At 36.1% G+C, this 23,373-nt stretch overlaps 1 protein-coding gene across 10 annotated transcripts; it reads right to left on the bottom strand.

The window, feature by feature from the left end:
* Positions 1–995: 995 nt before the first annotated feature.
* On the bottom strand, positions 996–19,774 carry LOC137736972 (uncharacterized). Of its 10 annotated transcripts, none has more exons than XM_088682692.1 (11): positions 19,522–19,760; positions 18,419–18,574; positions 18,167–18,246; positions 17,649–17,838; positions 17,386–17,583; positions 17,079–17,228; positions 15,276–16,880; positions 14,670–15,036; positions 14,272–14,387; positions 14,042–14,153; positions 996–1,152 (listed from the first exon to the last, which is right to left on the bottom strand). In XM_088682692.1, the coding sequence occupies exons 4-11, from the start codon at positions 17,833–17,835 to the stop codon at positions 1,011–1,013; spliced, it is 2,877 nt and encodes a 958-aa protein (XP_088538818.1). In that variant the 5' UTR covers positions 17,836–17,838; positions 18,167–18,246; positions 18,419–18,574; positions 19,522–19,760; the 3' UTR covers positions 996–1,010. The 10 variants fall into 10 exon arrangements, with proteins under 10 accessions (XP_088538818.1, XP_088538817.1, XP_088538825.1 ...); XM_088682690.1 differs by lacking the exon at positions 996–1,152 and adding an exon at positions 13,426–13,738 and having other exon boundaries at positions 14,041–14,153; positions 18,415–18,587; positions 19,522–19,759; XM_088682693.1 differs by lacking the exon at positions 996–1,152 and adding an exon at positions 13,426–13,738 and having other exon boundaries at positions 14,041–14,153; positions 18,419–18,889; positions 19,522–19,756.
* Between the last annotated feature and the right edge of the window lie 3,599 nt (positions 19,775–23,373).

Raw genomic sequence — 23,373 nt, 5'->3', positions numbered from 1 at the left:
ATCTCATTTATTCTACATATCACAAGATGATTGAGATTGGTACGAACCCAGAATATGTAAGTTTACTTCACATTGAGACGCATATACATCTATATATATGTGTGCGTGTGTGTGTGTGTGTGTGTGTGTGTATATATGTAGTTGAAAGTTGACAACTTTCGTTTGGAAAACTCTATTCAGGGCCACTTTATCCAATATTTTGTGTAGCTTTCATATCCACGCAGATCAATGCCGCAGTATAGCGATAACGATTGACATAGCCAAAAGAATCCTTGGACTCTCTGTGTAATTTCAGTTGATACAATTCATAGTTTCAACTGCAGAGTGCTCTTCATGTACACACAAAAATATCCAAGGTAAAAATTTCGGAATAGCTATTGTGGATGCAAATATTTTCCTTCTTGTTCTTGAACGAAAATGCACCTACAAAAACAATTAACACCTTAAGTCAAGGCCAAGAGCCTCATGTGCCCACGATGAATTGGAGGGGGGCTTTGGCCGAAGAACCTCCGATGCCAAAATTAGAATTTTGAGGCAAAAATATTTAAAGAATTTTACAAGAGGATACAACTTAAGTTTTTAGAGAAAATGAGGTCGTATTTATAGGGGTGTGGTCGGCCCTATTAGGAGAATGGAGACCGGCCACATTTGGTGTTAATTACAATCAATTAGCTAATTAATAAATTAATTGAGTAATAAATCAATTAATTAACTAATTAATATAATTTGGAAGAAATAATTTTGGGAGTTACCTTGTAAGGAAGATTTAATGAGGATGGATGAAATAGGATTTGAATAAATACCTATTTTGATCACTTTTGACCTTGATTGAGCTATAATTGTTCGCTACTTGCACGTAGAAGCTTAGGTATATCTCGAGGGTAATTTTGTCTTTTTCATCCTAGATTCCACGTGTCATCTCTATATTTTTCTCAATTATTTATGACTCCACAACTATGTACAGAAGACTTCCGGCAGATCTTATCACTCTTGATTTTGCAAGAGAAAATTCAAACCAAGTCGAAATTATAAATGCCGAAAACTACAAGCCTAACATTCGTTTTCTCTTTACCTTTTTTTCTCAAATCTTCTTCAGACGGAATATTGCCACTGCCCTTTGAGGCAGCAGACCACCATGCCCTCAGCTCGTCCAGCGATATATGAGGAGGTGAAATCAGCAAGAAAATAGAACATCGGTGACAAGAAAGTTTCTAACATCTTTATGTGCACTTGCCAGGATTACGGTGAATCGATGATCGTGATCTTGTTATGACAAAACCCTAGTTAATAGTTGTAGAGTAGACCATACGTGAGAAGTCCAAAAGAAAGTGACACAATCTCATAAACCATAAAGTCCGAACACAACCAAGGGCTACAAGGACAACCCAAAATACAGAACGTTTTAAGAAAGGGTCCACCTCATTAATATCAATGAAATAGAAGACCAAAAAAAAACCCTAAAAGTGGGAATGCATCACACACTCATAGTTGAATTAAGTCGAAACTCGTCGCGAGTCAGATTATAATTACCTCATGGAAATCGTTGTTGGATGCATACTTGCTCTTAAACCACATATCTGATCCCACCGACACCCACCCACCACCACCCCAACACCCCACAACCCCCCCCCCCCCCCCCCCCACACCAAAATCAACAATAGCTACGGAGTCTGTTCACATTCTGTGGACAACTCTCTTTCTGAGAGCCATTGGACCCCAGAAATAAAAATGAACAAAAAAGAAACAACCAATAAAAGAGAAAGGACATGTGTCATTTACTCTAAGGCTGGGTTCGGTTTGAATCGGTTCAGTTTTTGGTCGAAACCAAAAACCAAACCAAAAGTATCATTCGATTTGGTTTGGTTTAGTTTGTTTTCGTTTCATTTGGTTCGGTTTAATTTCGGTTCAATTCAGTTTTTTCATTCTTTATTTTTTTTTTTTTTTAGAAATTAGTCATTTGAAAAGAAAAGAAAGGAAAACACATAGAGATTTGATAAATGTGCTCCGAATTCCACATATCAATATTCTGATTTACAATTATTTTGCAGATTCCTTGTCTTTGATACTTTATATTTGTTAACAGTGTATATGTTTTAGGGGATTGGGCAATGCTTGCTTTAGATAATATATATATATATATATATATATATATATATATATGTTTAATTATTGATACGTCTTTACACAAAATTTTCAATGTTCTAATTTATGTGAAGTTTGCAGTGGGGGCTATACAAAATTCTAATTCAGGGAGTTGGATGCAAAAATCTCACAAGATCTTTCTCATGGAGTTCACTAGTTTTTTTTTAAATTTTTTTTTTTTTTTTATGACGTTGGCCGAGCTGCTCTAAGGGTAGCAGAACAAGGCGAGCATCTAGCAAAGCAAAAGGGTAAACATAGCGCTAGGAAGAGAAATGTGCAAGCAAGAACTCCTATGAGACGATCAGAAAGAGGGAACACATCAAGAAGTGTGTCCTAGAATTAAATTAAACATACAATGGTGTCATTTTATAGTGTTTCGGTTTGGTTTTAGAATCCTTGAAATAGAAACCCAATCAACAATAGTAGAAAAAATAGCTTGCGTGACGAAAACATATATTGGTCACGCAAAAATGGCAGGATAAGAAAAAAAAAAAATACAAAAAACTTTATGCGATGAAAATATTCGTCGCGTAAGAATACTTTGCGTGATGAGCACATGTGGTCGTCGCGCAAGAAAAAGTGGGAAATTTTTTTTTTTTCAGCCAAATGTTTACTCGACAAAAATTTCCACATATTTGTCGCGCAAAGTTTCATTAAATGGTTAGATACCCTTCAACCACTCCCATTTAGTGTGCATTTATAACACATTTTGCGCAACGAAGTGGTTCGTTGCACAAAGTATTACGGGTTCTATATAAACACAAGTTCAGATATGACAAAATGTGTGTTGCGAATAGAGAGGTATCGTCGCAAGCTAGTGCTCGACTTTGAAGACAAAAGTAGGGTTGATGCGTATGCTGAACTTATGTTTGATATTGGGGGTTTGGTGCGGAGCTAATGTTTTACCGAGTTTGAGTCTTGAAAAATGGTGCTTGAGGAGTTGAAGAAATCCATGGTTGGGGAGTTATCGGTAAGTTTGTATTAAAGAAAGTATAATTATTTTTGTTAAAAAGTAGTATTTTTAAATTACTAATTTATTGTTATTGGCATTGATATAGGTTCATTGGGATGTAGATGAAACCGATGAGAAGCAGCGGAAGTATCTGGATGACCTTTTCAAGATGCATTTCCGGCAGTGGAAGTTTGATGTGCTGTGGGATATGGAGCATGGGGGAGTTCTTGATGCCCCTGCTGATGCCCTGGAAGAGGAGGATTGAAGTTTATTTGTGTATTTTGTTTTTTATGAAATAAGATTTATTTCGACGTTATATTTGACTTTTATTAATAAATTTAAGTAATATGGATTACTATTAATATTCATATAAGTTATAATATGTATTTCGGATAATAAAATAGTTTTATTAAATATTTTGGTAATGTTTAATTAGGTTTGACTTTTTTTTATTTAGATTAAATAAAAATTTACATTAGTTAAAAAGAAAACGGAAAAAATGAAATTTTTTTTAAAAAAAATATGCATGTTGCTCGACCAACGGAGTATTCGTCGCACAACTTGTTACATTAATAGATTATAAAGCAAACAAAAAAAATAAAAATAAAATGTAAACTTGCGCAACAAATAATACAGTAGTTGCAAATATACTTTGTGCGACGAACACTATATTCGTCGCACAAAATCATTCATGCAAAAGTAATCCTTATAATCTGGATTCAGCTGCAGAGGCAAAAACTGCAGTAAAACTACATAATCCACCTATGCACCTCCTCCCCCTTCGTTTTTCTTCAATTCGTAATCCGCCACTTCCATTTTCTCTCAATTTCATTATCTAATACTCCCTCCATCTTCTTCTCTAGGTTGATCGAGCTATCTTGGTGTGTCTGGTAAGCATTTTTTTTTGTTAGGGTAAAAGTTTTTATGTAAATTCATACTAACACCATCAAATTCGTTATCTATGGGGATATTGTGTGTGATTAGTGATTGGTGGAGAACGATTTAGAAGGTGTTTTCTTTGTTTTATTTTTAAAAAATATAAAATTAATTAAATTATGTGTTGTCATGTATAGAGTTAATTATAATTAACTTCATACTTTTTTTTTTTTTTTTTTTTTTTTTATAGTAAAACTTAGTTTCCCGTTCGAGGATTAGTTGGATTTCGCGCATGGATGCGAAAGCATGACTGCGGTCCAATTGATTCTTGAATTGTCCCATTATTTGGACAGTTTAGGAATGCACAGTTATGGCGCATAGTTTATGGTTGAAGGATTAAGTTTCGGTTGTGGAGATTTCAGTGTCATCTCTGTACTTCTTCGGGTGGCACATAGATATTTCATATCTACGTCGTCCATTTGAAGAACTGTACCGAGATGCTGTTGAAATTCCTCCACGTCAAAATCTAATCTAATGTAGCCGTAAATTACATGACATAACTTTGCATTCCTGAATGGGATAGGGTTCTTACTGGAGGCATAAGGTGACAATATCATTTGTATGAAGTTGTTGTGATTGTTGTACTATTATTGTAGTTGCAGGAATTATGGACAAAACGTGGATACAGAACCCGAATAGATGCGCGGACGAATACTAGGATGGAATCGAGGATTTTATTGACTTTGCATGTACACACAACCCGGGTGCAATTAGAATCTGGTGTCCATGTAAGAGGTGTAACAACACGTTAAAGAACACAATTGAAAATGTTCGATTTCATTTAGTAAGGAATGGAATGGTGGGGAACAATTAGACAATGCTTCGTCTTCAAACGCCACAAGAGTGGGCAATGTTGAACCTAATGTGGACCCTAATGAACAAGTCATGGATATTATAAATGATGTTTTTCCATTTACATCGACAAACACCAATCAGGAAGGGGAAGATGACGTGCCTACACTAATGGACAGTGCAAAGTTCAAACAATATGAAAAACTATTAAAAAATGCCAGCCAAGAGTTATACCTGGGGTGTGAGAGCTTTTTGGTTCTCATGACCATTGTGGAACTAATGCACGGAAAAATAAAGTATCGTATGTCAAACTAGTGTTTCGATTACTTTTTAGGGGTTTTCAAGAGAATGTTCCAAAGGACAATTGTTTGCCGAAAGACCATAGACATGTGCAAAAGGTGTTGAATGGTTTGGATTGGGTAATGAAAAAATTCACTCTTGCAAAAACAATTGTATTTTATTTTACAAAGAAAATAAAGCATTGGATAAATGCCCAGTATGCAATGAGTTGAGGTTCAAAATGACATCTCAGAATATAACGACTAAGATCCCACAAAAGTTCATGCGTTATTTGCCTTTGAAACCTAGGTTGCAATGATTGTATATGTTGATGCATACAGCGACCAACATGAGATGGAATAAGGAAAAACGGGTAGACGACGATGTGATGAGGCATCTTGCAGATGGGGAGGCATGGAAAAGTTCGATTGAACGTTCCTTGAGTTTGCTGCTGATCTCTGGTATGTTAGATTGGGACTCGCCACTGATGGATTCAATCCATTCGGGGTTCTAAACCAACACCATAGCACTTGGCCGATTTTTGTATTTCCATATAATTTGCCGCCTTGGAAATGCATGAAAAAAGAATACATGATGATCACTCTTTGATAACTGAGGATCCTAGTAGGTCAATCGACGTTTACTTCAGGTTGTTGGTTGATGAGTTAAAGGATTTATGGACAAATGGTGTGTGCACGTACAATAAGTGTATTGGGAAGAAGTTCACTTTACGGGCAGCAGTTATGTGGACTTTGATCTATTTTCCCGCATATGTAATGGTTTTTGGGTGAAGCACTATAGGTTATATGGCATGCTTTGTATGCAAAGATGATGTAACATCTAGTTGGCATGCCAAAAAAATTTGTTACCTTGGTCATCGGAGATGGTTGCCATGGGACCATGAGTGGCAGGAAAAGGATAAAGAGTTTGATGGGAAAACAGAGCCTAGCCTCAGACCTAGAGAATGGTTCGGTGATCAGATTTTGGAACAACTTAACCGTTTGGATTTTACTCCGTTCGGGAAAACAATGAGTAGGACTAGACCTTCTACACATATGAACTAGACACACAAGTCTATGTTTTTTAAGCTCTCGTATTGGTCGAAACTAAAATTGAGACATAACCTCGACGTTATGCATGTTGAGAAAAATGTATTTGACACATTAGCGGGCACCATTCTAGACATCGAGGGCAAGACAAAGGACATGATCAAAGCTCATGTTGATTTGGAATGAATGGGAATACGAAGGGGTTTATGGATGAATAGGACAATGATAAAGCCATAAGGGATCTTGCATTTTTTTCCATGAAACCGAATGACAAAAAAAAGTTTTTAAAGTTTTTATCGGCTGTAAAGTTTCTCGATAGGTATGCTTCCAATATCGTGCGTTGCGTGAATGTTGATGGGGGTAAATTTGTTGGACTAAAGAGCCATGACTACCATGTGGTTATGCAACGCTTACTTTTTGTGGGTATTCGACCCCTATTGCCAGAAGATGTAGTGAAGCTAATCATGTTGTTGTCAAGATTTTTTTTCCTAACTGACGTCAAGAACTTTGCAAAAAATGGACGTGAATCAGTTGCGCCATGAATTGTCCAAGTCTTATGCAAGTTTAAGATGATATTTCCTCCAGCTTTCTTCACAAGTATGATCTACGTGATGGTTCACTTGCCAGAAGAGGCATTGCCTACTGGTCCTATCAACTATCGTTGAATGTATCCAATAGAAAGGTATATAATCCTCATCATTTGTTTATTCATTATTAATGACGCTTACTAATTTGTATCGTATCATTTTATTTTGGCAAGCTTCTCGGGAAGTTGAAAAAAAGTGTACGTGACAGGACGAAGCCTGAAGGATTAATTATAGAAGCTGAGGTTCAAAATGAGTCACTTACATTTTGTGGAATGTATTTAAAATATGTGGAGACGACTTTCAATCGTCCTCAATGCAATAATGACCGCGGGTGTGAGAAAGGAGAAACTTTCTATTTTTGCCCAAAACACAAGACCCTTTGGAGATCCTGTACGAGGCGAGTCGGTTTCCAAAAATGACATGGAGGTAGCGCATTGGTTTGTACTAAACAATTGTGACGAGACAATATCATACCAAGATGAGCATGAAGAGATGATGAAGGCATGGTTTGGTACTGAGGTGATTCTAAAAAAAGCTGGTATAAAAAAAAGCTGGGAGTTGTTTTTGTGTTTGGTAAACATTCAGCTACAGCTTTTTTTCACAGTTTTGGGTGAAAAAAAGCCAAAAACAAGAAGCTGCAAAACCCAGCTTTGAAAAATCGGCTTTTTTTCACATCTATTTTACATAAAAGTTTACCAAACACTATAATACTGCTTTTTTTTTTTTTTTTTCAAACGCATTTTTATAAAAAAGTTTACCAAACACTCAGCTACTTTATTTCACAGCTGCTTATTCTCACAGCACAGCAGAAACAGTTTTTTTTCAAAGCACAGCAATACCAAACCAGCCCGAAGTGAGAACATCCATCACATTTGTTTGCCAAGAAACATCATGAATTGTTTCCACAGTGGTTTCTCGAATATGTAAGTTATAAGTGTTTTGTATTTAACATATATACTGTAGTATTTAATTTTCTCAAACTAATAGGTGTAAGTTTTTGTATAATGTTAGGTGAATCAATTGAAAGAATCGAATTCCCCCACTTACAGTAAAGAGTTATATAACTTGGCGTTCAGACTGATTCGCCCTGATTTGTTCTCGGGTTGCCATGTTAATGACATCAAGTTTTTGGGGGTTGCATGAGATGACAAGTTGTGTACACAAAACAACAATGTCCAATGTCTCAGGTGGAGGCGAAAGTACAGACATTGATTTCTATGGTAAACTAACAAGTGTCGTGTAATTGCTTTACAAAGACCGATGCCATGTGATCATGTTTAAGTGTTGATGGTTTGATACAAACCCAAATAGGCAGGGAAATGTTAAAATTGACCATGGCTTACTATCTGTGACACTAACAGAATTGGGTACGATGATAACCCTTAAATTTTGGCAAACATGGCAAAACAGATTGTGTATCTAGATGACCCTAAAGCTGGGAGAGGTTGGAAAGTTGTTCAAAAGATGGATCAGATGAATGTGTATACTATACCATAATAAGACCCTACTGACGATGACGTTGACAACATTGCTGACCAACGTTTAGAATCTTCAATAGAAAATGATGCGGAAACACTTCGAGATACAAATCTTATCCAAGAACCGTTTCAGATACAAGGAGTGGCTTCAATCGAAATACTGATTCAGTCAATTACAATTGACCTCGATAATCTTCCGCGATACGATGTTGTAATGGGCCCGAATGACGATGGTGACGTAGCTATCGAGGAGGAGGAATGGGAGACTGAAAATGATGATAGCAACGATTGTGAAAGTTATTATAGTTTAGATGATGAATAATGCAATTTATTTGTGGCTTGCTTTGTAAAGCATATTAAATGATATTTTTTGTAATTTATTTATCTTATGTTATAAATAATTTGTTTTTATTTGAATAAATTTAAATTAAAAAAAAATGACCCGGGTAAATTAAATTTTCAGCTCATTGCGCGGCAAACATAAAGGTATTCGTCACGCAAATGTTCTTTGCATGACGACTACATTCTTTTTCATCGCGCAAGGAGGTGAAAATTTGACTTTTTGGGCAGGCACGAAAATAATTTCGTGAAAATTTAAATTTTTTGCACGATGAATGCCTTTCTATTTGTTGTGCAAGAACCTCGGGATTTAACTGAAGTCGCAAACACTTTCCCCTTAGCTCTTCCTCTCTGTAAACTCTCTCTCATGTAACCTTTCTCTCCTATCTCCCTCCGACAACCCTCTCTCTGAGGTCATTTTTCAATTTACTTAATCTAGTAAAGTTAGGAATTAGGGTTCTAGAAAATTTTAGGAATTTGTAATTTTAGGATTATTTCATGCGTTGATAGTTGCTTTATAATTAGAGTTCTAATCTGCTTTGATTCTTATAATTAATTACTTTCTGGTCGCTCGAAATCTAATGCTTTGATAATTGCTTATAGTTGTTTGCAATTTTTGGTAACACCCCATGCCCTCAACATATTGGATAGCTTCTGTGATTCTAAAACATTTGAGGGTGAGATTTACATAATCATTTAAATTTGCGGGTTTAGCTTTTTTTTCAATTTTAAAATGTTAAAATTTGAACTTTTTTTGGCCGTAAAATTTTAATTATCTTATGTTGTGAGTTGTGAAGAGAGATTGAATTGGGTTTGGGAGTTTTGATTTAATGAGAGCAGTGGTTTTTTTCAATGTGTAGAATTTGACAAATGAGTAGGTAGGTAGGAGATTAATTTGATTGCATCAGAATTTGTGATCTGGGATTGTTGATGTGTGTATGCGTGTGTTTTTTATTTATTATTTATTTTATTTTATTTTTTTGTTATTATAACTTGTTCATGGTAGGAGGGAGGGTAGTAGAACATGTCTTGCAGGTTTGCAGCCTTGTAGCCTTGCCGGTGTGGTGTTGTGGAACATGTCTTCTAAGTTCATTTAACTTATTCATGCTAGGAGGGAGAGGGTAGTATTACAAATTCAGTTATGAAAATAAACACTTGAAATACACTAAGAACACATTGATAAACCACAACATAAGTAGTTTATATGTTGAAAATAAAATCCTGAAATACACTAAGTAGTTTATATGTTTTTAGCTATTTTTATCCTGTTTTTGACAATTTTGTGCTATGGTTTTTGAGCTTTGTTATTTACCCTTTCATATTTTTGGTTGTACATCTTGGATAGTTTATGTGCTTATAAAACATTTGAGGGTAAGATTCGCATGGTTATTTAAATCTGTGGATTTTCTTTCTTCGATTTTAAAATGGAAAAAAATTAATTAACTTTTTTTTTTTTTACTGCAAATTTTAATTAGAATATGTTGTGAGTTGTGATGAGGAATTGAATCGGGTTTGATGGTTTTCTTGTAATGAGAGAAGGAACCAGTAGAGAAGGAGGTAGATGATGAGGACATGATTAGGATAGGTTCTCTCACCGCTTTCATTTGGTTGATCACTGATCTTTTTTGGATCCATTTTTTGTAATCTGATTTCTAACTTCGTTGTGTCATAATTATTTCAATCTATTGTTTAACATGTTTAGTTTTTTTTTCAGGGAATTGTCGCTGCACATTTTAACTACTACATGTATACATTGTGATAGTATGGCCGCGCAATCAAGGACCAAAAGTCATGTTTACAATAGCAAGTCACGACACATTAAGCGTCAGCATAATACTCTTAAGAATTTGCTCTCTAGTGGAATAATATCCATTGATTATGTAAAGTCAAAGGAAAATATAGATGATCCTTTGACAAAAGGCCTACCAAGAGAGCAAATATTATTTACATCGAGGAGAATGGGTCTTAAGACAATTCAAAGAATCGGACTGGGCTGAAACCTAACCTAGTTGATTGAAAATCCCATGGTCTAGGTTCAATAGGAAAACTGGTTGAGTTTGATTCAAAAGTTAAACACACAACTTACCCATTCTTATGATAAAATGTGTGTTGTCTGTTGAAGTTCGAGGGGTTATGTTTTATACATTTAATAACATTAATATCTTGTTATCAAAAGGAATATGGCAGACTATTCTTAATTAATGTAACATATATAGGAGTAAATGGGACCGCATTTAGAGAATTGAAATGGCTAAATTCTCTAAAGTTAATACGAAATCTGGGTCTGTTCAGGGCCAAAATTAACATAATTGTATGAATTGATGTGTGGCAGACATGATATGTGTGTAGCATATTATCTCGGTTTACTACTACGGTGAACAGTTCAAGATGTTCCACTGCGTCACCAAGTAGACCCGATATGTTTTCACTAGGGTAAGTTCAAGTCCAAAAGACACTTCACTCGATGCATATCATGTCTATTCTCTTTCAGTTTTAGGCAACCTAGTCATACATTTGCATTTACATTTGCATTCAATGTGGGGTGTTATAAGTAAATTGGTGGTGGTTGAATGAAATTTCAACTCAAATGTGGGGTATTGTTGAAATTTTTGACTAGAAATTTCATTGTCCCACATTGGTTACTACCAAAAGGTTCCCTCACTTTATAAGGCTTTGTCCATTATAAAAAGTGATTAGAGTGATAGACCATGAGGAATAAAATTGAGCTCAACCTTGGAGTTGAGCTTTGAGATGTACTAATTAATTGATAATTAATATATAATTAATTACCAAAAGATGGACCTTGGGCCTTAGGGCTCTTGGACTCAGACTCCAATAATTAAATTCTTTAATTAATTAATTATTTATTATATCAAGACTCATCTTTTCAGATGAAGTTTGAAGTGATGAAAGAACATCAGAAAGCAAAGCACCCTTCTGAAAAGATGTCTTCCAACAGATGCATCTCATTCTCAAACCTGTTGCGAACATCTATAAACCTATTATATATACATCCATCTGCTTGACATTTAGAACACAGAAAAATAAAATTCTTCTTCTACAATCCCAAACATTCTTACTAAGAAAACCACAAAGAAATTCGCCAGAAGTCAAGTTTTCCAGTGTTGGAATTCTGACTTAGATCCTTGAATCCTGGTGAAGCAGACATTCGTAGAACTACAAACACTGAGTAGGGACAAAATTTATGTTTCAAGGACATTGCAGTATGCAAACCTCGATCTTCAATTTGTTTGTTTAATATTATTTCGTTTTGTTCATACTCTGTTAAATTATTTATTCGTATTTATTATTTATTAGCATATATAAATTTATCGTTTTGTTCATACTCCGTTGGCTATGCATATATACTAGTGTATTGCTTTACTTCTCACTTAATGAAAAACCATTTCAGCTTCTATTCTCTCTCTCAGAGCCCCTTTTCTCTCTGTTTCTCTGTTTCTCTTTCAATCTTTCTCTACAAGGTTTAATCTTTCGTTGAGATTCATCGATGGCATCATTCCAATTCTGTTAGTAGGGAGAACCATCAACTTAGTTATCAAAGAAGTACACTAGACTACACAGTCATTTATGGTAAAGCTAATAAACAAGCATGATTTATAAATCTCGTCATACCAGTTAAGCAAGATACATAGTATGCAGTTCCCCCAAGTCCTTTTTCTCACTTCCAAGCCGCAGGCGCAGGAAAAACCCCTCGAGTTGTGAGAGTGATGTGCGGAAATCCATCCATCTGATTCCAGAAAATACAAATTACACATGAGAACAAGTTAAACAAGGATACAGCTGCTTAAATATTCCTTTTAGTTGGACCGAGTTATCTGTATTTGATTCTTGGTCAGATTTCCCGAAGGTTCAGGATCGTATGAGAATATCCAATTGAAGATTTATTTGAACATACGTAGTTTGCATGCTATGTTGATATCTACAGTATATTCATGAAATTTCTTCTTAAAATATTTGAGAAGAAAATAAAAATTACTATTGAGAGGCTAGTTGGTACATTGCTTGTCAAAATACAAATGAACAGATGATATATTTTTTAGTATCCCTCCACTTGTATAATTACATATGCTGAAAAATTTCTCCACTACATCATTCAAAAAAGATGCTGGCAAATTTCTCGAACAATTTAAGGAAGTAATTAGGTTAGTCCCTCCGTAAAATATTGTACCTCTATTTCTTTACTTATCAACATTTCCATTGATCGATTCCGGCCAACGGGACAACCTCATCTGGGGTATTTGTTCGTGCTGATAAGGCCATATATTTACTCCCACATTTATAAGTAGTTTGACATCTTACTATTTCCATTTGGAGTCGAGTTCTTGGAAAAATATATTAGTTGTCACTGCTCGAAACGCCAACCTCTTCTCCCCAAAATGCTATTCCATGCATTGAGTTTGTAAAATTTGATCACTCCATTATAACGTATGATCTCATTTTAATCTACAGCATTTTAATTTTGACAAATGGTTGCAATACATCATCCACAAAAATTCTACCATGGCCTCGTATATTATATACACCAATTTTGTTGACTTTAAATCTTAGTCACTGGATCCTTGACCAAGAATCTAACAATAAAAACTCAGTGTATTAAGCACCCTAAACGCCTGCAATGGGTCCCTACCCCCTCTACCTATCTCATTTATCTCCTGTTCCTCACGTGACTACATATTACGGGAGGATTGAGATAGGAGTGAACCCGGACTATGTAAGCTTTCACACTGGAGGCATTTGGAAGTCGACAACTTTCGTTTGAAAACCCTATCCAAGGCCACTTATGTAATAATTTGTGTACATTTAAGTATCCACACAGATCAATGCCGACAGTATAGCGACACTGATTGACATAGCCAAAAGAATCCTTAAACTCTTATAATTTCAGTTGAATACTATTTCATAGTTTAAACTGCAGAATGCTCTTCATGTACACAAAAAAATATCCAAGGTAAAAATTTCAGAATAACTATGTACAGAAGACTTCCGGCAGATCTTATCACTCTTGTTTGCAAGAGAAAGTTCAAACCAAGTTGAAATTTATAAATACCGAAAAAACTACAAGCCTAACATTCGTTTTCTCTTTACCTTTTCTCTCAAATCTTCTTCACACGGAATCTTGCCACTGCTCTTTGAGGCAGCAGACCACCATGCCCTCAGCTCATCCTGCGATATATGAGGAGGTGAAATCAGCAAGAAAATAGAACTTCGGTGACAAGAAAGTTTCTAACATATTTATGTGGTGAATCGATGATAGTGATCTTGTTATGACAAAACCCTAGTTAATTGTTGTAGAGTAGGGCATAAGTGAAAGTCCAAAAGAAAGTAACACAATCTCATAAACCATATAGTCCTAGCACTACTAAGGGCTATACGGACAACCCAAAATAGAAACCCTAATAGTGGGAATGCATCACACACAGAGTTGAATCAAGTCGTAACTCGTTAGCAAGTCAGATTATAATTACCTCGTGGAAATCGTTGTTGGATACATGTTTGCTCTTAACCATACATCTTATCCCCCCAACAATAACAGCTATAGAGTCTTTCACATTCTGTGGACAACTCTCTTTCTGAGAGCCTGTGGACAATGGAAATAAAAATGAACAAAAAAGAACTCAGGAGAAACATCAACTTAGTTATCAAAGGAAGTTTTTAGGCAAAGCTAATAAACAAGCATGGTTTAATTCTGGTCATACCAGTTATGCAAGACACATAGTATCCAGTTCCTCCAAGTCCTTCTTCCCACTTCCCAAGCCGCAGGCGGAGGAAAAACCCCTCGAGTTGTGAGAGTGACATGCGGGAATCCATCCATCTAATTCCGGAAAATACAAATTACACATAAGAACAAGTTACACGAGGATAAAGCTGCTTAAATATTCCTTTTAGTTGTACCTAGTTATCTGTATTTGACTCTTGATCAGATTTTTTGATGGTTCATGATCGTATGAGAATATCCAATTCAAGATTTATATAAACATACCTAGTTTGCATGCTATGTTGATATCTACAGTATATTCAAGAAAATTTGTTCCTAAAATATTTGACAAGAAAATAAAAATTACTACTAAGAGGCTAGTTGGTATGCTCAACTTACTTCTGAACATCTGTGCGAGACAAGCGAAGCCTTTTCACAGATTCGATGATTCCTTTCGGTATATTTGGAATCTGCATATTGACAAACTGTGACGAGGGCATGATCTGATTTTCTTGCAACTTATTTTCCACAGAGCTTGAAGCACTGTTTTGCATAACTGAATTTGAACGATATGATATTTTCTTAGAGGCTCTCATCTCATTAGCATTCCAGCTCATATTGATACCTGTCTCCATTCTTGAAGTGTCCTCATTAAAACATGTATGAGCAACAGAAGCATCGAACTGACTCTCCTTACCAGTTAGGAGCTTCATATCTCCATCAATTCTTGAATTCAACTTCGTTTCACTCTGACTGCAATAATAATCTAAACAAGAAACATTACATTCAATTTGAGGTGGTCTCGTTGAGGGTGCATTAGGTCATGCAACCGCCCAATGACTCTGTTGTAAACATCTAATGCAATAAGGCAGATTTTATGCTCCTTTATAGGACTTAATATTACTTAATAATTCCTGAATCTGTCTCTTATCTGTGAACACTCTTGTACATGGTGACCTTTTATGCCACAAAACAAACACGTCATAATTTCATCGGAAGCATTACCTGATGCACTGGATGGGGTGATGTTCTTAAGGGCATCCAATCTCCTAGCAAAAACAGAAGCCACTTCCGAACTTCTGACTTCAGAGGAAGGTAAGATAGGGCTGAATTCGGACATGGACGCTTGACCATTCTGACCTTTATTTCTATTGAAAGCAGATGAGCCCTCATTGTCAGCTGCACAGTTTTGCAGATTGTTACCAATGACAATAACTAAATCACCAGCGGACTGTTCCTTGTCCCCCACATGTTTGTGGTCGTTGGAGCACTCAAGAACTCCATCAGCACCCTTGTTGTAATGATCTGTGATTAAAGATGGACTGGGTGTTTTTGGAGTGAACCGAGTTATCCACAAGCTTCCCATCAGGTCCCTTCTATAACCAAATTCATCAGTCGTCTTCCCTTTAAATTGTGAGCTAGATTCAACATCCTCGACCCTCCCTTTCTTGAGTTTACACAGAGATGAATTAGGGCTAACTCTATCTTTCCGTTTATAAAACGGAAAGTTGCATGGATTCTTTTTCTCCTCGGAGCCAGTATGGCCTTTCCCCTGACTGCCTGCTGAACGCACTTCATGTCCTGATGAAGATTTGTTGAACTTTTCAACTGGCAGCATAAATCCTCTGCCTAAATTAATATTCTCCCCATGACAGACTTTTGGAGAAGTAGCTGGCTCGAGTTCAGTTGATATATCTACTAATTTATGATTGTTACTCAATATCTGTGCTTCTTGGCGCTCTGCAGTTGGGCAATACAAGGACTGAAAAATTGTCTGGAAACCGATACTTTTTACCGCATCACCTTGGTTCAAATTGCATGTGATAAGTTTATTATCACGATTCTCATCTCCATGATCAGGATGTGCAAGGGTAAGTGCAAGAGGCGGTGCCTCATCTTGTATTGATTTTGAAAACCCTTTCACCATGCTTGATATCCAAACCATGAAGGAGCTATCTTGTCTACTAGAGGATGCGCAGATCGGAGTTTCTAGAATTTGCTTTCTGAATCTTTTACTCCCGACAATGAACTCTTCTTCGGAGTTCCATCTCTTCTTGCCCGACGAAAACAATCCTACACTATTACAGCTCTCAACACTTTCATGGCTATCATCCTTATCTTTTGTCATTCTTCCATTATGATCTTCATCAGATAACGCTTTTTCTTTGCCTTTCCTTCGATGCATATGGATGCTGCTGTTAGTAGGAGAGTGTTTGTCAAGAACAGATTCGTTTCCAGGAAGCATCTCCTGACCTTGTTCGAACCTGTCCTTAACCCCTGGGGAAGATTCTGATCCTAAAAACTGACTTGCTGCAGCATAAGCATGTTCATCTTTAAGGTTCATTATATCATTCTCAGCTGTTGCCTCCAGTATATCCAAAGGCCTACTGCCTTGTACCTTTTTATTCATCACTGGAGCATCTGAAGCTTTACTTTCGTTCACTGGGTGAACTTTGGAAGTCAAAACAAGTTGCATTTTCTGATCCCCAACATCAGCATGTCTGTCCTGACCAACAGAATCCTCCAATAATGGTTCAGTTTGTTCCACAAAAGGTATCTTTTGATCTGATTCGACAAATAAGATATCAGCCCCCTCTCTGTCACCGTTACCTGTGTGAGTACCATCAAATCAATAACTTGTAATGCAGAAAGAAGAAAAAAAGTCAGTTGTTGGCAAGGCAACATATACTTGAAAAACAGCCCTCAGAACAATTTTACTGTATTTTGAGCATAAGCTGCAGGGAGATTTCTAAATTTCATCTACCGAATTAAATGTGCAACACTGAAAATGTGAATAGCAGGATTCACCTGACAATCTTGTAATGAAATTTTCTTTGGTCTCAGATATTTGAGGTATTTCATGTACTTCAACATTGGCTTGACTGCAATTGCCCTCCTGGTTATGTGGAACAGATACTTCCACAGCCACTTTCACTTCCTCCACATTACTACCATTTCCTGCAAAGAGGAGATCCTCAACAATTCCGGCAACAATTTTCTCAGGAAATATATAAACAAACAATATAACAAACCTATACTACAAATTCATTGTCCTACAACTCAAAGACTCTTCATTTTATACTTAACTAACAAAGTTCTAAGAATAAGGCCTCACCCGTCTCATGGCTTGACCTGCATATTAGCATGACGCCAGCATCGCTTGTGGGAGACATAGTCATTTCTTTACTTGCAACTTCTCTCGTTAGATGAACTGTTGTCTGTGCTGTTAGAAAGTCCACGTCATCAGTAAGCCTGTCAGTAGTAGACCTGCCTATATTGCTTTGTGGCGGTGAAAGAGTGACATTACTTGGACCTGCAACCCAAGAAAAGTAAGATTTTCTGTTTGAAAAGACAGAATCAGCTCATTTTAGCCACAACCTTTATCTTTATCCCAAACTAATTCTGACAGGGGCTCAGGAGCCACGAATGCCCTGTGTATCCTTGAACCTGCATTTGCACCTGCACCTGAATCACCGTTCAATTTTCTCCGAATGCATTGATTCAAATATCCCAGAAATAGTCCCAAATCAGTCACAGGCTCTATGTTCTCATTGTCTGCATCCATTTTCTGCATGACAAACATGCAAATTGTTCCTACAAGAAAGATAACACTCACTTTCCATTGAAAATCCAGGCTTTTTAATAAAAGATATGTGATGAGTCCCCCTTATCTTCTATTTTGAAAACTGTGGGGACAATAATTATCCAACAAAGGGGTTTGAAAATCTAATGCCCAGAGAAAAGAAGGCACCCTATCATGAGAAAGTAACTATAATTTTTTTTTTTTGGGAGGATACAACAAACCAACTGGGACAAAAGAAAGTAGCACATCACAAGGCGCATCAGTCACATTATATCAACTATGAATCCTTTGCTATGAGATAGATGCAACCTACACATTCAGCTGGATCGGCAATGAGGATATTTAACCGCAAATCAGAGGGGTTGGCAGTTGAAATCCATAGAATTCTATTACCTGTGATATTAATACCATCTTCAATCAGGTTTCAAAACTTCATTGATATATAGAGTTTTTGAGGTACTTGATTAGATTCTTCTGTTATTTCTTTTATTTGAATTAAATTAACAAAATACTGTTAGACAACACTGAACTTGAAAAGCTTAAGCTGTAAACGGAATTGACCTACAGCGTAAATCAAGCTAACACCCTCCCTCACATGTAGCCTTATCCTGCACGTGGAGGAGAGGAAGAGAAATACAGACAGAGTGCATCCCCACCCTCTACCGTGTAAACCGACAAAGAAGTGGGGAATGACGACTGGAGTTTTTGAACCCAAGACCTCCTGAAAACCATAGCTTCAATACCATGTTAGACATTGTACCCCAAAAGCTTAAACTGTTAGGGAATGGACTAACAATGTATATAAAGCTAGCAAATTTATCACAGTGCAGGTAAGAGCCATGGGAAACATACGGTGTAAAATGAAAACGCGCCATGATTTATTATTGTGCAAGAATTTGAGAATTAGACTGAGAAGTTCATTCGGGATTGATAAGTAAAAATGTTCAGATACTAAAATTGTACACCACCAACAGCGATCTTGATGCATGAGCATACTGAAGTGCCAAAGGTTTATAGTCCGTCTAACGGCCCACACCTAAACAACATTAATATTGTCCCCAACTTAACCACAAACTTAACCACAAGTACAATTCAATAGATAGTGAAACCATTCAATATAAACGGGATTTAACTTTATCAGGTTTTAAAAATCATGCATTGCAAGAATAAAATTTTATGCCAAAGACAAAAAAATAAAAAATAAAAAATTCAACTACCCTATTGTTGTCAGGACCAATTTTTCGAGGCTCATATTATCTGAAAATATAACTAAAGATTGGGATAGAATTTTGGAAAAAAAAACATGATTTTTTTTTTTCAATACAAATTGAACAGACTTCTTCATTTTTCAGGAAAAAACTTCAAAAGAAGTTCCCTTTTGCTGCATGGGTTACAAAAGGGGTGTTCATATGTTCAATAGTTTCTAATCAGCAATTTTAGAAAATAATAATCTCAACGTTTTATCTGTTAACTTAGACAAATCAAACATGAATATATAAATAAAAAAAAGGAAATATACCAAGTTCAAATATACAATAGCATATGTGATCAGAAAATTGCAAAAATAACAACTTGGGGTTAAAGAATTGAAGCAGCATAAAAAGGCAACAATTTGAATTTGAGAAATACCCATTACAGAAAAAGCATTTATTGTGAAGACCCATGTACCTGTTGTCCCTTGACTCCATTGATTCTTCTCAAATAAACACCGAGAGAGAGAGAGAGAGAGAGAGAGAGAGAGAGAGATAGACAAGAAGAAGAAGAAGAAGAAGAAGAAGAAGAAGAGAGAGGATGAACGAGAGTTTGAGTTTCAAGTAAATGTTAACAGACAGAGAGAAAGGAGAGAGGAGAAGGAGAAGGGGTTGCAGTTGCAGCGAGAGAGTGCGTGCCAGGCGTCCTTGAAGAAGCAAAGTTCACGTGGAGGCTACTTCCCTTGGCATTTGCTCAGATTCCGAGGTATGAGGTTCAGGGGCTGCCACGTTGACGCAGTGCATGCCAACAACACAGCGTGATGAGTTTAGTAGTTATCTATTCAGTTCATGGTGAATCGCAAGGGCGGCATAAACTTGATATGGCATACAGTCCACATCTTTGATACTCTCATGCGTAAGAAAAGCACAAGTTTTAAGGCCAAACATTTTGATAGTAGAATGACTTATATAATACTATTATTGGAGAATTTTATATTAATAATAATGATTCTACGTAAAAAAAAGCACATATTTTAAGTTAAGTATTTTGTAAAAGAATGATTTATATGTCATAAATATACTGTTATTTTAGCATTTTATATTAATTTATAATAATGAGTGTATACGTGTCTTTTTGCATTTTCTATTTTTAGTACAAAACAGTATGATTTTCTGTGTGTGTCAGTATCTGCTTTCCTTTTAAAGATATACAGTGTATGTTAATTTACAAGAAAAAATCCCTCAAAAAGAAATTTAAAAAGTTACGGCGGTAAAATTCAAAAGGGAAAGTGGGGGATAAGCTTATTTAAAAAAACAAAACTACTTCTGCTGTAATGTGAAAATAAGTTCGTTTTTGCTGCTTCACTTTTTCAGCTTTTTTCATCCAAAATTGTGAAAATAAATTATTTTTAAGTGTTTACCAAACACTTTTTTGAGCTTAGATTTGTTTGATACTCATTTTTTATAAAAACACCTCAGTACCAAATCAATACTTAGATTTTTGCTATATGGCAACTGCGGCCTTATCTGACTTTGAGTTAAAGGACAAAAACAAGAGTCCATTTCAATTTCTTTTTTATTTAAATTATTTTTTCCTTTTCTCTTTTCACTAAAAGTAAACTGGAAGGCTTGATTAGGAGAAATTTTTCTATGTTCCGATAATACTAGCTGAGCCGGTGTTCCTCACAAATAATAACTGGACACATATTCACCACTAATCAGCATTTGACGTGTGCAAAAAACAACACTCCCTGGAGTTAATGCACTTCGGTTTCTAGAAAATATAACCGATGCATTTGTTAATGAACTCCCTTTATTATCCCTAATATTTATTGTTTCATTTCTCAGAAAAGAATTAGATTAAAGAAAAACAAAAACATAACAAAAATCCCAGATTTCTCTTCACACTCCACCACTTCCACTGCCACACCCCTCGCCCCAACCCACCAATCCCTTCCTTCTTCCTCACCTTTCTCTCTCACCTTCTCTCTCTCTTCCACTTTTCCTTTCTCCTCCTCTCTTTCGCCAGGGACGGACAAAAGGGAACGCCGGTGAGTCGGTGAACTCACCAACTCTTGAGTTGTCATCGACCATTCATCGGGTTGATTTCGAAGTAAGAGTGGGATAAATAGAGGGAAAAGGAGATAGAATAATAAGATAGAGTCTCCAGTGATGGAGGTGGATGGTCGCTCTGTGATGGGAGCTCAGCATCAATGGCGTGGTAGGGGTTGACGGTGAATTTTCTGTATTTTCTTTTGCAATAGGTTAGGGGTAAATTAGGAAGCTTCAATTCAAAAAGAATCTAGTTGACAATTTTTAACCTGAATAAAATAAAATAAACATGTGTCAAGCCTTTATTTGTTAGGAATACCAACTCAGCTAGTGTTCCCGGAACCCAGAAAAATTTCTCCTTGATTAGGGCATTATATATGTTGCTTAGCCACTAAAAGTAACGAATGATTATGTATCTTTACGGAGATAGGGAAACGGACACATCACCATAACCACTCGAGAGGGTAACGAGGTTTAACAGGATGGTCACGTTTTTTGAGAATGGTTTTCTCTTATATTTGAGAGATTTTGAGGAATTTTAAAATTAATAGATTTTGATGAATTTTAAAATTCATGGATTTTGATGGATTTTAATTTTTTTTTTTTTTTATGGATTTTGATGGAGTTTAGTTGGTCTGTAAAGATTTTATGTAAATTTTGATTCAATTTATTCGAATTCTGAAAGGGATATGTGAGATTTGTAATGTTTAAAATACACTCTGAATTCTCTTTAATTCTCTCAAATTACTCAACCTTTTTAATTTCTTTAAAATCTGTAAAGAATTCAATAATTGTGTATGAATTCATTGATATCTAATAATTCAATACAGATGCCTATTTACATGTACAATGGTCAATTAAGATCCTACAATTATACATATACAAGTTGTTCTTTATTTTATACATCTATATGAAAGGAAAGGAATCAGTCTAGGTGATTGATATCATATCCATATCATATCATGTTAAATACGCCTTAATAGGCTTTACTTTCCTCAACACTCCCCCTCAAGTTGAAATGTATGTTAATGATTCCCAACTTGCCAAGTAAAGCTGTGAACTGGAGAAGACTCAATGACTTAGTGAAGATATCAACTGACTGCTGTAATGTGTGTATGTAAGCTGTTTCGATTATTCCACCTTGAAACTTTTCTTGTGTCAAGTGGCATTCAATCTCTATGTGTTTAGTTCGCTTATGGAACACTGGGTTTGAAGCGATGTGAAGTGCTGCTTGATTGTCACAAAACAATTTAACAGGAGTTGAATGTAGAATGCCCAAGTCTCCCAAAATGTATTTCAACCAAGTGATCTCGCAACATGTTGTAACCGTAGACCGGTATTCAGCTTCAGTGCTTGACCGCAACACAGTGGTTAGTTTCTTGGTTTTCCAAGACACTAATGACTTTCCCAGGAAAATACAATATCTGGTGATGGATCGTCGAGTATCACGACATCGAGCCTAATCCGCATCAGAAAATGCATTTAATTGAATTAAGTTGTTTGCAGGGAGAAAAATGCCTTGTCCTGGTGTGTGTTTGACATAACATAATACTCGATAAGCTGCGTCTAAATGTGGAGTTCATGGTTTATCCATGAATTAGCTTAAAATGTGAACATCATAAACCAAGTCTGGTCGCGTGATGGTCAAGTAGATTAATCTACCAACAAGCCTTCGATAAGAAGAAGGGTCATTGATGTAGTCATCATCATCTTTGCTTAAGGAAAAATTTTGCTCCATGGGAGAAGAAGTTGGTTTCACTCCAAGAGAACCAGCATCTTCAAGTATTTCAAGAGCATACTTCCGTTGTGAAAATGTGATGCCTTTGGTGGAACGAACAATCTCTATGCCAAGAAAATACTTCAATTGACCATGGTCTTTTAACTTGAATTTCTACATAAGAAATGACTTTGTATCTTTAATGTCTTGTAGATTATTTCCTGCCAAAATGATGTCATCTACATAAGCAAGAAGAGCAGTAAATTTTCCAGCATGGTTTCAGACGAACAATGAATAATCTGCCTTGGATTGTCTATATCCAGCTTGTTTGAGGGCAAAAGAGAGTTTAAGAAACCATTGGCGAGAAGCTCGTTTGAGTCCATACAACGATTTATGAAGCTTACATACTCGTGCCTTCCCCGTTCATCCAAAACCAAGAGGTAAGGACATGTAAACATCTTCATCAAGAACCCCATGAAGAAAAGCATTATTAACATCAAGTTGATGGAGATGCCAATTTTTGGTAGGAGCTACAACAAGGAGAAGACACACAGTAACATG

Source organism: Pyrus communis, chromosome 13 (assembly GCF_041283825.1).
Source record: "Pyrus communis isolate YQ-2024b chromosome 13, ASM4128382v1, whole genome shotgun sequence".
Taxonomy (NCBI): Eukaryota; Viridiplantae; Streptophyta; class Magnoliopsida; order Rosales; family Rosaceae; genus Pyrus; species Pyrus communis.
The sequence above is the reverse complement of the archived record's forward strand: the minus strand, read 5'-3'. Positions and strand labels throughout refer to the sequence as shown.

What these genes read in the sequence shown, in the direction of transcription:
- LOC137736972 (XM_088682690.1), bottom strand. Translation starts at nt 19,541, where the DNA reads ATGGAGTCAAGGGACAACAG. An exon ending in TTGCCGATCCAGCTGAATGT is followed by an intron (nt 17,839 to 18,166) that starts GTAGGTTGCATC and finishes TTTGTCATGCAG; the next exon opens with AAAATGGATGCAGACAATGA. An exon ending in CACCCCATCCAGTGCATCAG is followed by an intron (nt 15,037 to 15,275) that starts GTAATGCTTCCG and finishes TTTCTTGTTTAG; the next exon opens with ATTATTATTGCAGTCAGAGT.